This window comes from Gigantopelta aegis, chromosome 8 (assembly GCF_016097555.1).
Source record: "Gigantopelta aegis isolate Gae_Host chromosome 8, Gae_host_genome, whole genome shotgun sequence".
Classification (NCBI taxonomy): Eukaryota; Metazoa; Mollusca; class Gastropoda; order Neomphalida; family Peltospiridae; genus Gigantopelta; species Gigantopelta aegis.
Genome location: NC_054706.1, coordinates 27,782,611 through 27,796,022, shown reverse-complemented (window position 1 = coordinate 27,796,022; position 13,412 = coordinate 27,782,611). Strand labels below are relative to the sequence as shown.

The 13,412-nt window shown below is 36.6% G+C and overlaps 1 protein-coding gene across 4 annotated transcripts in view; it reads right to left on the bottom strand.

Moving 5' to 3' along the window:
* The window catches only part of LOC121378500 (PDZ and LIM domain protein 7-like), an 83,254-nt gene that overhangs the window by 38,897 nt on the left and 30,945 nt on the right, over positions 1-13,412 (bottom strand). For 3 of the 4 annotated variants that reach the window (XM_041506697.1, XM_041506695.1, XM_041506698.1), the window contains exons 3-4: positions 9,350-9,373; positions 6,377-6,485 (exon numbers count right to left, since the gene is read on the bottom strand). In XM_041506697.1, the coding sequence (XP_041362631.1) occupies positions 6,377-6,485; positions 9,350-9,373 (133 nt within the window). The remainder of the gene's footprint in view (positions 1-6,376; positions 6,486-9,349; positions 9,374-13,412) is intronic. The other variant, XM_041506696.1, reaches the window with a different exon arrangement.

The window sequence follows — 13,412 nt, the reverse complement described above, 5'->3', positions numbered from 1 at the left end:
ATTTTCTCTCTAAGACATATGTCCGAATTACCAAGTGTTTGACATCCAATAGCTGATAATTAATAAATCAATGTGCTCCAGTGGTGTCCTTAAACAAAACAAACAATTAACTTTTTCACAGAACTGAGCATCTTGTAAACAAAACAAAAACTCTATTTTTTCTACACTGAGCTTCATTTCAACTCCAGTTCAGAATGACCTCATTACTAACTCATTAGGGATGTGACAGCTTTAAGAACATTCACTGACCCATGCTCCAGTAACAGCCAGTGCTGATTACACCACTGGAATAACTATGACCCTTGTTTACAGATGTTTCCAATGAGGGTATCTGTGGGTAGCAGTAGACCACCCACCAGAGACTTGTGAATTGAGCATTTTCACAGCAAAAACTGTACATACTGTATTTTTTATGGTGATGGTCATGATTGCTTGCTATAGGTTAAGTTAAACTTTAGAATGCTGCATTCACCACCCAAGTCCAGTCATGTTGCTGCCTTACAAGTATGTGTAAATGTACATGTATACCATACACTGAAGACACCAGACATAAGATCATATTTTTAGGATCTGAGCCAAGCAGCACTTTATACAAGTAATTCCAAGCACAAAGTTTTATTACTGCCAATTATGCTGCTGACCACTGCTTTAAAATATGGCGACAGTATTTCAAAATCGAAATTACTGGAAAGGCCTATTTTGTCTCCACCATCTGTGGAGGGTGTTAGTTAATGTTCCAACTTTTTATATATTTTTAAATAGTTGCATTTGGCTGCATTCTGGTGGAATTTTGAAGCAGAAAAAATATTTCAATGAGTGTTTGGTCTTATTTATATTTTGAGCAGGATCAATGAATCTACAATATGCAATATGTGATTATTATTCTTTTTATTTAAAATTAAAAATCAAACAAAATACTGGTCAGGCCGAAGCCTGACTGGCATTACTGATTTCATCTTGGTGCTTTGGGTTCTAGCGTATGCTACAATGTATTTGTTGGATACAGATGACTATCATTTCTTACATATGCAACGTGGAATGTATGAGAAGGGCATGGTGGCAAACCAAGTAGGGCGCCATGACATTTTTCTTGCTGTTGACGTCGTCTTCATTTTCAGGGCATAATGGCAAGTCAGGAGGGCAACCACAGCACTTGCTGCCATCGCTGTGGCAAAATTCAAACCCTGATATATACCATAAACTTTCATGCACCAGGGAAAAGGAAGGAAATGTTTTATTTAACGACACACTCAACACATTTTATTTATGGTTATATGATGTCAGACATATTGCTACAGACCACACAGATATTGAGAAAGGAAACCCGCTGTCACAACTTCATGGAAAGAAGTAAAGAAAGAAATGTTTTATTTAACAACGTACTCAACACATTGTATTTACGGTTATATGGCATCAGACATGTGGTTAAGGACCACACAGATATTGAGAGAGGAAACCCACTGTCACCACTTCATGGGCTACTCTTTTCAATTAGCAGCAAGGGATCTTTTTATATGCACCATCACACAGACAGGATAGCACATACCACAGCTTTTAATATACCAGTCGTGGTGCATTGGCTGGAGCGAAGGGGGTGGGGGAAGGATGAGTCCATGAGTCATTAATCCTATGACCTATTGAATCTCAGGGGAGTACACTATCACAGTGCTACATCCCACACACTGCATAAATCAGGAACCTGTTGTTCAAGGCATGGTTAAATTAACCCTGGGTTAGTCTGATATTTTCCTTTTAATAATTTGTACACAAATACAAAATAAACTATGCATTTTATTGTATTCATGTATGGGTATCTTTGGTTGTTTTAAATCAAATTTCAACATTATTCTTGTTTTCAGTTATTATTTGTATCAATTTTAATTTCCTTGATTTTGAAAATTTCTGTTAACCATTGGTTAATCCAAATAATGTTTGAACAACCAGGCCCCAAATAGCCCAATGACTGTTCATTAGAAATGGGAGGTAAGCTGGTCAGTAATTGTTTGAATGGGTTTTTTTTATGTCAACTGGAGACAATATTTCAAAATCTAAGGTAACCTGAAGTTGGTACACTTGATTTGTACACGTACCTACATGAAAGTAATCGATTGTTTGGTTATATATGTGAATTATATTTATTTAACTGATGAGTTACAATTTGACTACTGGTGTGATGTGCATCAAGTGTTCAGAAATCAGTCTAGAACAGTATAGAATAGATGCATTTTTGTAATAAATAAATAAAATTCTGCTGATCCTTACATTCATGACTTTTAATTTTATAATATATTGATTCACTACATACCTGATCGGAGGTTTGCATTAATTTGAATTTGTCAGTGAACAGAACTATGAAGAAATATTGTCTATGATGATATGTACAGTGATAAATAAATAAATTACAACACATGTGGAATACCCTGATGAAAAACATGGTGATTATATAAACTGGTAGTCAAATCTGTGTTCTTCAGTCATCTATATGTAATGGAGCCCAAAATGGTGGCACCTTGAGACCACTGGCTGTAATTTATTACATGTAGTGGATAATTTAGTGGAAGAGCCAGGTGGTTTCTTAAGAAATGAAGCTGCTTAATTGAGGTAGCCACTTGGCTTGTTTGACTGTATTAGCTGTTCAAACAGTTACCAACAACTAAATGAAGCAGAACAGATCGGTGTACCAGGTACAACTGTATATACACGACCACTGTGGCACTGTTGCACTAAGACAGTTGTATACATGACCACTTGCTTTTGGAACATTGCATGCCAGGAATTCACATAATCATTTGTCAGCAAAAAAAGGAGAAAAAAATAACTCTTCGCAAAAAGCACACCACACTTGCTGCCGGAGAAAGGTATAAAGTTATTTTTGAAAGAATAGATGGATGAGAGAAGATAAACACTTATACAAACCCTGTACTGGTTCATGGTCGGCTGTTTAGTGTGCTGGGCTGTACATTGGCGCCGCCGGCATCAGTCTGAGTGATTGGGTTACCGAGGAGCCTGCTACATGGTCATGCCATTTATAGAGAGACCAGCGTCACAGGTGGAAGTAATGTACAAGTTCCTGTACTACTCACAGTGAGTTACACTGAACACTGGTTAGGGAGATCCAGTGGAAATGAAAGGAATATTCATTTTATGACACCTCAGCACATTTTAATCAGTGGCTATTTGGGGACAAAAATATTGTTACTTCGACACTTGGTCAAGACAGAGATACCTGTAGGAAATCTGCCACTATCATATAGGCTACTTCTTTAAAAAAAAAAAAAAAAAAAAAAAAGTAGCAAGGGATATTTTATATGCACTTCTTATAGGCAGGACAGTACATACCACAACCTTTGATATATACCAGTTGTGTTTGTTTTGTTTAACAACACCACTAGAACACAACATTGATTAATTAATCATTGGCTACTGGATGTTAAACTATTTGGTAATTTTGGCCAGTCTTTAGAAAAAACCTGCTACATTTTTCAGCATGTGATCTTTTATATGCACTTTTCCTCAGACATGATAGCACAAATCAGAGCCTTTGATATATCACCACTAGTTGGGATGGGGAAATAACCCTCCATGGTTCATCTTGGTCAGTTGACCATGTGACACACCACACCTCGAGCGAGCACTCTACCATCGAACTACAACCTGCCCTAGTTCATGAAAATTGCAGTTTTAGACCCACAGTCCGGTGCACCATTTTCCAGGGGTTTTTTTGGGTTTTTTTTTAAATGGTACATGTATAAACATTTCTGCACCTTGCTGGTAATCCCAATCCTAATCATATCCCAAACTATGTCGGCTAATCACAGCGCTCGATTCCCTTACACCTGACATGTTTGCATGGGCAACAGTGAATCTAGGTCTCGATCGGCTCCTTCTAGCGAACCTGCAAATTTATTTGCCAGGACTGCAAAAACTGTAACCTCCCAAAATAGGGACTGACCTCAGTGATTAATCCACCAATAGAATAAACATTTTAAGCATGTTTCGTCCAAGTAATGAAAATTTAAACAAGAATACCGGTGAGGTACATGATAGGCCCATCAGGAGTTTGATGGAAAACCATAGATATTAATGAATATGTTATGAGTATGATTCAATTCTAATTATGTGAAATTTTTGTTATGTGCAGTAGACCGTGAAACGTAGGTCACAGTGACCTACTAATAGTAAGTTGTTCCTACATGTGAGGTTTGATGGCCCTGTGTGCATCTGTATGCAAGATATGGTCTGGACAAGGATTTACTGTTATGTGCAGTAGACCATGAAAAAGTAGGTCACAGTGACCTAGTAATAGTATTCGACACACCACCATCCCAAGATGTTCCTACATGTGAGGTTTGATGGTCCTGTATGCATCTGTATGCAAGATATGGTCCAGACAAGGATTTACTGTTATGTGCAGTAGACCGTGAAAAATAGGTCACAGTGACCTAGTAATAGTACGCGATACACGGCCATCCCAAGATGTTCCTACATGTGGGGTTTGATGGTCCTGTATGCAACTGTATGGTCCGGACAAGAAAAAGTTAACAGACTGACGTATGGACAGACGGACTTGCAGACAAATGGACAACACCACACCATAATACGACCCATCATAGATGGGTGTATAAAAAGTAAACACGTGTTAACTTCAAGAATTATAAAATGGTGACCAATTTCCATCATATTAAAGCAATCAACATCACTAATTTCTGTAAGTTTTTATTGGGATGAATTCTACTGCAGTTCCAGAACATCAATGTACACAAACTACTAGTACTTTGCAGGGTTTTTTTGTTTAGTTTTTGGTAATTTTTAAACAGTGTTAGAGAGGAAACCTGCTACATTTTTCCATTGATATGCTGCAGCAAGGAATCTTTTAAATGCATCATCCCACGGACAAAATAGCACATACCACAGGCTTTGATATACCAGTTGCAGTGCACTGGCTAGAGCGAGAAACAGCCCAGAGGGCCCCCTGACGAGGATCGATCCTAGACCGATCCTAGACCGATTGTAGATCAGGAGGGCACTTTACCAGTACATAATGAAGTGCCTATTTTAGTAAAACCACAATATAAAGGATTCACAGTAGTATCACTGTACCCGTTATATTTAAATGTGAGGTCATTCTAAAATTAGGATGACAATTTTTGTGTGGCATTAGGCTGGTCAAAGATACTTCGGATTACATCTTAAATTAGCTGCCCAATTTTTTGGATTTGTTTTAAGAATGTGGAATTGTATTTGTTATATCCATGGTAGCAGATTTAGCCACATATTTTAATATTGGTGTGTATGGGATTTGATTTGATGGCATACATGTATACCCTATAGATTGGACTATACCAATTAAAATCCCATAGGCAACCATGTTAACGTTTGTGCTTAAAAACACTATATGCAATATATCAACCAAACTATGACCTATAAATATCAGTACTATAACCCCTACCTCAAAAGTATTAACTGCAGAAAATGGTACCTTTCATGGCTCACCCCTAGTTTCACACAAAATTTAAGTACTTTTTTTTTTACAGGTACCCCATACATGTTCCAAGCACAAGGCTACTTGACACAGTGGTACTAGATCAAATAAAATTGCATACATTTTTAGCCCTGATGAAACTAATGTTTTTTACAACCAACACACTCACATTTATAACCAATCACAGGACTTCTGGTGTTTACTTCTCTATCAAAAGTTCGGTGCACCTCGAACTTTGACCCAGTTGAAAATTAATTGGTTTAGTGCTACCTATAGACACTGTAACAGCCTCGTAGTGATAACTAAGTTTTAATGAAAGCAGTTATGAAATGCAGGAGGTAAATGATGAGGAAATTACTTAGAAAACAGAAACAAACGTCAACCAGCATATTGCATAGATATAAAATACCAACAGTTAACTCACTTTTGATGAAATATTGCATAGATATAACATAGCAAGAGTTAACTCACTTTTGACGAAATATTGCATAGATATAAAATACCAACAGTTAACTCACTTTTGATGAAATATTGCATAGATATAAAATACCAACAGTTAACTCACTTTTGACGAAATATTGCATAGATATAAAATACCAACAGTTAACTCACTTCTGACGAAATATTGCATAGATATAAAATACCAACAGTTAACTCACTTTTGATGAAATATTGCACAGATATAACATAGCAAGAGTTAACTCACTTTTGATGAAATATTGCATAGATATAACATAGCAAGAGTTAACTCACTTTTGATGAAATATTGCATAGATATAACATAGCAAGAGTTAACTCACTTTTGACGAAATATTGCATAGATATAAAATACCAACAGTTAACTCACTTTTGATGAAATATTGCATAGATATAAAATACCAACAGTTAACTCACTTTTGATGAAGGCAATGATGAAGAGGATTGTGCCGGACTGCTACTGCTGAAGTTGATCGTTGATGGTGTGTTAAACTTTTCATAGCTGGCATTAATAGTAGTTCCACCCCTAGAAAATAAAAAGTATTAAAGTTTTAGAAAATTAATTAATATGACAAATGAAAGGATAGGATTAAATGTGTCATGATAATGTAGCACATTTTAACTGGCCATTATTTGTATCTAACATGATTAATTTTCACATTTGTTTGAGAGAGATAAAAAAAGAAAGGGAAAGAGAAAGAGATGGAAGACAGGAGAGAGGGAGAGAGAGAGAGAGAGAGAGAGAGAGAGAGAGAGAGAGAGAGAGAGAGAGAGAGAGAGAGAGAGAGAGAGAGAGAACATGAGATTTTCAGAGAGAGAGAGAGAGAGAGAGAGAGAGAGAGAGAGAGAGAGAGAGAGAGAGAGAGAGAGAGAGAGAGAGAGAGAGAGAGAGAGAGAGAGAGAGAGAGAGAGAGAGAGAGGAGAGAGAGAGAGAGAGAGAGAGAGAGAGAGAGAGAGAGAGAGAGAGAGAGAGAAGAGAGAGAGAGAGAGAGAGAGAGAGAGAGAGAGAGAGAGAGAGAGAGAGAGAGAGAGAGAGTGAGAGAGAGAGAGAGAGAGAGGTGGGGGTAGAGGAAAAGGGAGTGGGGAAATGCACTGCCACAACATAAGCTAATAATACTGACAAAGCAGCAAGGGATCTCTTATACACAAACACACACACCAAATACATTAGTGCGTTCATTAAGTATTTATAGACCAAAAAAAAACATTAATAAATTTCCATTATATTTAACCAACATTGGCGTTTACCCCAAACCATATGATGCAACAGACTTTATGAAATAAAATTGTTTTGAAGTCATATTCCAACTAATTTGAATATCACTGATTTGGATTATGCATTTATGGAATTGCCTTTTATATTTCTGGAATATAAATTATAACAGTTAAAAACCCTTTTTTTCTTTCTTGTTTTGGGGTTGCTGCTTTTTTGACAATGTATTATTCATTTCAACCATAGTGTCTTTGTTTCTCATCCAGTATCATATTCAGGTATTACAAACATAAAGTATGTACATGTTAAGTAATCTAATAATTTAGAAAACCTTAGTAAGACACATGCTGCCAAAATGTAACATGTTATAAACCAAAACACATTTCAAACATGTAAAATCTAGAAAGTGGATATTAAAGTTTGTGTATAATTTTCCTTTCTGTATGTCCACTTTTATCAAGTAGAGTAACAAACATTACCAGCTACCAACTTCTTTTGTCTAATAATCTATTTTGCATTTGAAGAAATTGCAGTTTCCATGTTATTCGAACATTTGTTGTCGATAAACACTGAATGATTAATTTGTGACAAATTTATTACTTATGTTCACACAACAATAAATTTGTTCAGTATACAATAATTTGATAAATAAGCAAAACATATTCACAATAAAAAATATAGATGAGTTTGTCACACTTTAATTTCTTGCTGTAACTAAAACAAAATATAACAGGTATTATTGTTATTAACAATAAACTGTGTTACCACTATCTACATAATACATTTTTCAAAAACAATTAACACACTTAGTAGAAGCTCAGGCCAATGTATTAATTTGTATAAGCAAAATACACTCAACAGACTGAGTATCCAAATAATGCAAAACAAGTGTGTTCACTTGTATTCAGTGACAAGCGATGATTTATGTGACACACTGGTACCTAAGTCACTTAACTCTCGCCCAAGTCACTTAACTCTCACAGCTTTGCCATCTCATACTGAATTTCAAAAAGACTTACAAAGATGATGTGATCTTGGGAGCTTAAGAGAGATTTCTGAATAAATCCCCAGCACATTGTACAATCAATGGCCTAAGGTGTTTTAACAATTGGCAGTTGACAAATGATGGCATCATGTTGACATACGTGGATAAAAAAAGAAGTTTGTACATTGATTTATTAATCAGCAAGGGATTTTTTATATGCACCATCCCACAGACAGGATAGCACATGCCATGGTCTTTGATATACCAGTTGTGATGCACTGGCTGGAACTAGAGATAGTCCAATGTTTCACCTACGGGGATCAATCCTAGACTGACTGTGCATTAAGCGAGTGCTTTACCAATGGGTTACGTCCCGCCTCTGGGCTGGATAAATTCAAAATTTTTAGGGGCTATCTAAGAATCAATAGTCCTTTCCAGCCACCATGAAAATTGTTTTTGTAAATAATTTTGGTTCGGTTTGATGTAAGAAGAAAAGTAAAAGTGTTTTTGAAATAACCCTCACCCCGCCAAAAACTCTACTATTTTTAAATTTTAGTTCCTTATAGTATGTGGTGATTAAACAAAATAGCAGTCAAACATGTACAACGTGAAGTCATATCACTAGCCACTGTCATTCCCCATTGTAACCATTGGCCATTTCCTGTTAGTGGTACAGTGAAACATCTCAAAACTGGACACTCTTTAAACAGGCCCCTTTTTAAATATCTGTACATAAAGAGAACTTCTCAAAACCTGATATCTCTTAAAACCGGATGTTTTACTTGGTCCCGAAGGTGTCCAGTTTAGAGAATTTAACTGTACAAAGGTATTTAATTATTAAAAATTATCATATCCCTCATCCTCTATATATATATGGTTTTACATACTAATGAGACTAGCTCAAGTGTATTCTAATCATTCACATCACTAGCATGCTCCTCTTACCTCAGTGGAACATGAACCCAGTACCTACCAGCCTTGAATTTGTACCACAGACGTCGGTCACTTCTGTGAAATTATGATTCTGATTTAGGTACTTTTCACACACATTTTCAGAGTATGTTAGATACAGACACATGTAGCACAGAACATTTTAAAATTTTCACTGACAATTGGTAGTCATTTTATTTCTAGTAAACAACACCACTTGAATGTGTTTGTACAACATCAAAATCGACATGCTTATACTTACCCAACGGCAACTTTCTTTTTTAGTCTTTAAAGGGTAAATAACATTATATCAGAAAATAATTAATTTTGGCTAAAGACATCAGGTATTTTGTTTTCAGACAGTGGTTAATGGAACATAAAACCTATTCTTTTTGTATTATGAGTTTTTGGATAAGTGGGATAGATGGATGGATGGATGGATGGATGGACAGACAGACAGATGGACGGACGGATGGATGTGAAAGAATGAAGAGACAGATGGACAATTGCATCAATAGCTGACAGGACTTTTGGATGAATAAATGGATGGATGGACTGAACATTTGAAATCAGTGGTCTAAACTTAACATTCACACTTGTCATAAAGATTTTTCATACTTAAAACCTTGTTTTAATTATCATAAAAGAATACTTAACATTAAAAAAACCCCACAAGTTAATGGCTTTTGAAACAACATTTGTGTTAAAAAAAACAAGTCTTCAACTTTACACTATGACGTATCATCTTGACACATGTTTAAGTACTGGAAACCAGTATACATCGTATATTTATAACACCCCCCTTGTTGTTTAATACAACAATTTATATTCATACACTATTATGATTCAGCCATGCGTCCATTTTTATGGCAATAAAATTATGGTAATTGCACAGTGTTGGCACAGACAGAGATGCCCGACACCCAAAACCCATTATTTGTACACACAATAAGAACAGCATGGTTTATGATACACAATCCACAACAAAACCAGATTGAAGAATTGCAATAATACACATCTGAAGTGACCTGCACAGCTGATGCATTTGATACGCACCAATTCAACATACTTGGTGGCCAATGGTTTTGTATCCCCTATACTGTTTCAACCCATATCAAGGGTATATCTCAGTGAAAAGGTTTAAGGCCACTAGGCTTACTTCTGTTTACTATAAACACCACTATTATTTGATCATTGGTTATTTAGGGCTAGTTCTGAGTGAGCAGAAAATCAAGTCAAATTATCAATTAAGCTTAAAAAATGGCAGAATCCTAGTTATTTTTTTCAACTGATTAAGACATGAATTTATTTCAACAAATTAAAATAAAATTCTCCAATTGCTCATAAAATTCACCAATTGTTTTTTAAATTCATAATTGGTGAATTTGGCAAGTGCTAGAGCCATAATATAGCACTGGTTATTGGATATCAAACATCTGATAATTCTGAACGGCAGTCTTCAGAGGAAACCCACTACATTTTTTCCTTTAGCAGTAAGGGATCTTTTATACACATTTTCCCACAGACAGGCAACACATATCATGACATTTAATACACCAGTCCACAAGTACTGGCTGAGATGGGGGAAAAAACGTTAATGGGTCAATGGGTCTGCTAAGGAAAAAAATAAATAAAAAGTTTTATTTAACGACGCACTCAACACATTTCATTTACGGTTATATGGCGTCAGACATATGGTTAAGGACCACACAGATATTGAGAGAGGAAACCCGCTGTCGCCACTACATGGGCTACTCTTTCCGATTAGCAGCAAGGGATCTTTTATTTGCACTTCCCACAGGCAGGATAGCACAAACCATGGCCTTTGTTGAACCAGTTATGGATTACTGGTTGGTGCAAGTGGTTTACACCTACCCATTGAGGCTTGCGGAGCACTCACTCAGGGTTTGGAGTCGGTATCTGCATTAAAAATCCCATGCCTCGACTGGGATCCGAAACCCAGTACCTACCAGCCTGTAGACCGATGGCCTAACCACTACGCCACCGAGTCCGGTTTATTACTGTAATGATTACTGGAACTAACTCAGAATGAAAAAAACAGAAGGAATATTTTATTTCGCTTATGAACTCATCCGAACCCAGTACCTACCAGCCTGTAGACCGATGACCTAACCACGACGCCACCGAGGCCGGTATCTGCATTAAAAACCCCATGCCTCGACTGGGATCCGAACCCAGTACCTACCAGCCTGTAGACCGATGACCTAACCACGACGCCACCGAGGCCGGTATCTGCTAAGGAAGTTTGATCCTACAACCAAACACCTCAGGTAAGCATACCACCTGTACCAACCAACCTAAATCCTGCCCCGGGCCCACTGATTATTTCTTGCTCCAGTCAATGAGTGCACCACAACCGGTATATCAAAGGCTGTGGTATGTGCTATACTGCCTGTGGGATGGTGCATATAAAAGATCTCTTGCTACTAATTAAAAAATGTAGCTGGTTTCCTCTCTAAGACTATGTCAATATTACCAAATGTTTGACATCCAATAGCCGATGATTAATAAATCAATGTGCTCTAGTGGTGTCTTTAAGCAAAACAAACTTCTTTATTTAAATCCTGCCCTTTCTCACTAACCATTAATTTCTATATTTATCAGACACAGCCAAGGTGTGTGGCAAGATGACATGGTCACTTTCATTAAAATAACGTAAGTACAAAAATAAATAGCTTTTTATTTTGTTTGTACATGTATATGAATGGTGGATATAATGTACATATAACACACATACACGTACGGTGCAAATAATATGAAAGGAAACGGGCTAAAGAAACAATTAATTAGTTGAAGTTTCCAAAGAAATAATTAACCCTTATATAGCATACGGTGTGGCAAGCAAACAATTTAATAATGCTGTCGATATGATGGCTTGTTGCTTTACTCGGACGTAAAAGAAAAAGGCTCAGTCCAAGATGTCATTTCAGCACAGACACGAAAAGGTTAAGACTGATGGTGAAACTCTGTATTCTAAAACGTGTACAAATGTATACATGCATGTCTGGTTTAAACTTTTGTCCTTACTGGACACTTAATTTTAATTTGAACTGAGTGAAAACAATTCCTATTCATATGAAATGTGTATAAATTTTGCTACTTGAGGTTTGGTGCTAATGACGCAAAATTAATACGCACACAATTTTTCCCCAGTTTACAGTATATTAACCATTTGCATTTGGTGATCTGATGATAAACTAAAGCTGATGATAAAACTAAAATAATGAGCTTTTGTATTTACATTCTCTGTGAATCATGACAATCAAGTGTCTAAATTGTACTAAAGTGGGTGTGTACCATCCATAGAATATGGGTTGGAACAGGAAAATCCTGATGGGTCTATTTACCAAGCAGGACCTGACACCCATTGCAACTTGGTCAAGTTCTCTACCACCGAGCTACAACCCATTCCACTGTATATTATGTGTGTGGTGTCAGACACTAGAAAATGTCACACCTTTGCTGTGCAAACAAATGTCAAACTAACCTGTTGACAAACTAGCGTCCTGATGGGGATCCTAATTGGTCATGTTGAACCATCAGAATGCAGCTTGCAACTACACGAGATACTGCACTACACCTGCACAACATACGCCTGTAACTGTTTCACAGGACACGGTGCATGTTGGCTATGATGGGAGTAGTTGATAGGCCATTCAGGACTTAAAAAGCAAGAAGCAGTCCATTTCTGGAGGCAACCGTCAGGTGAAATAAACCTGCTATAACCGTAAACAAAATTGCTGGTTATTTTTTTGAGAAACATATGTATTAACAATTATCTCATCTGCTAATTGGCTCAGGATTTTGTTACATTTTAATTCCATAATGCTCTAAAATACATCTAATTTTTTCACACACTATCCCAAACCCTTCATTAATTTCCAGCAGGCCATATCCATTTTTTTCTTAGCAAAATGATTATTCCAACGCCATATAACCGTAATTAAAATATGTTGAGTGTGTCGTTAAATAAAACATTTCCTTCCTTCATATCTTTTTTGTCTTACCTGCAATTAAAAAAAAAACCCAAAACAGCTGGCCATATGTTAAGCTCTGCTACTGAGGTGTTTTTTTTAAAAAGGAAAGGAATATTTGTGTAACAATATCCTGCTCATAGGGCTGATGTTGAAATAGGGTGTCTGTGTTTGGTGTTGACCTCTCTTTGTAGGGTTATCTCTGGGTCCCCTTTCATATGTACATGTATATAGGATTAGGGTTATTTCATATTTGAGTGCAGTTGGAAGGGAGATGGTGCAAACCGTAACTTTAAAATACATCAAACTTACAGGATTGAGAGAGAGAGA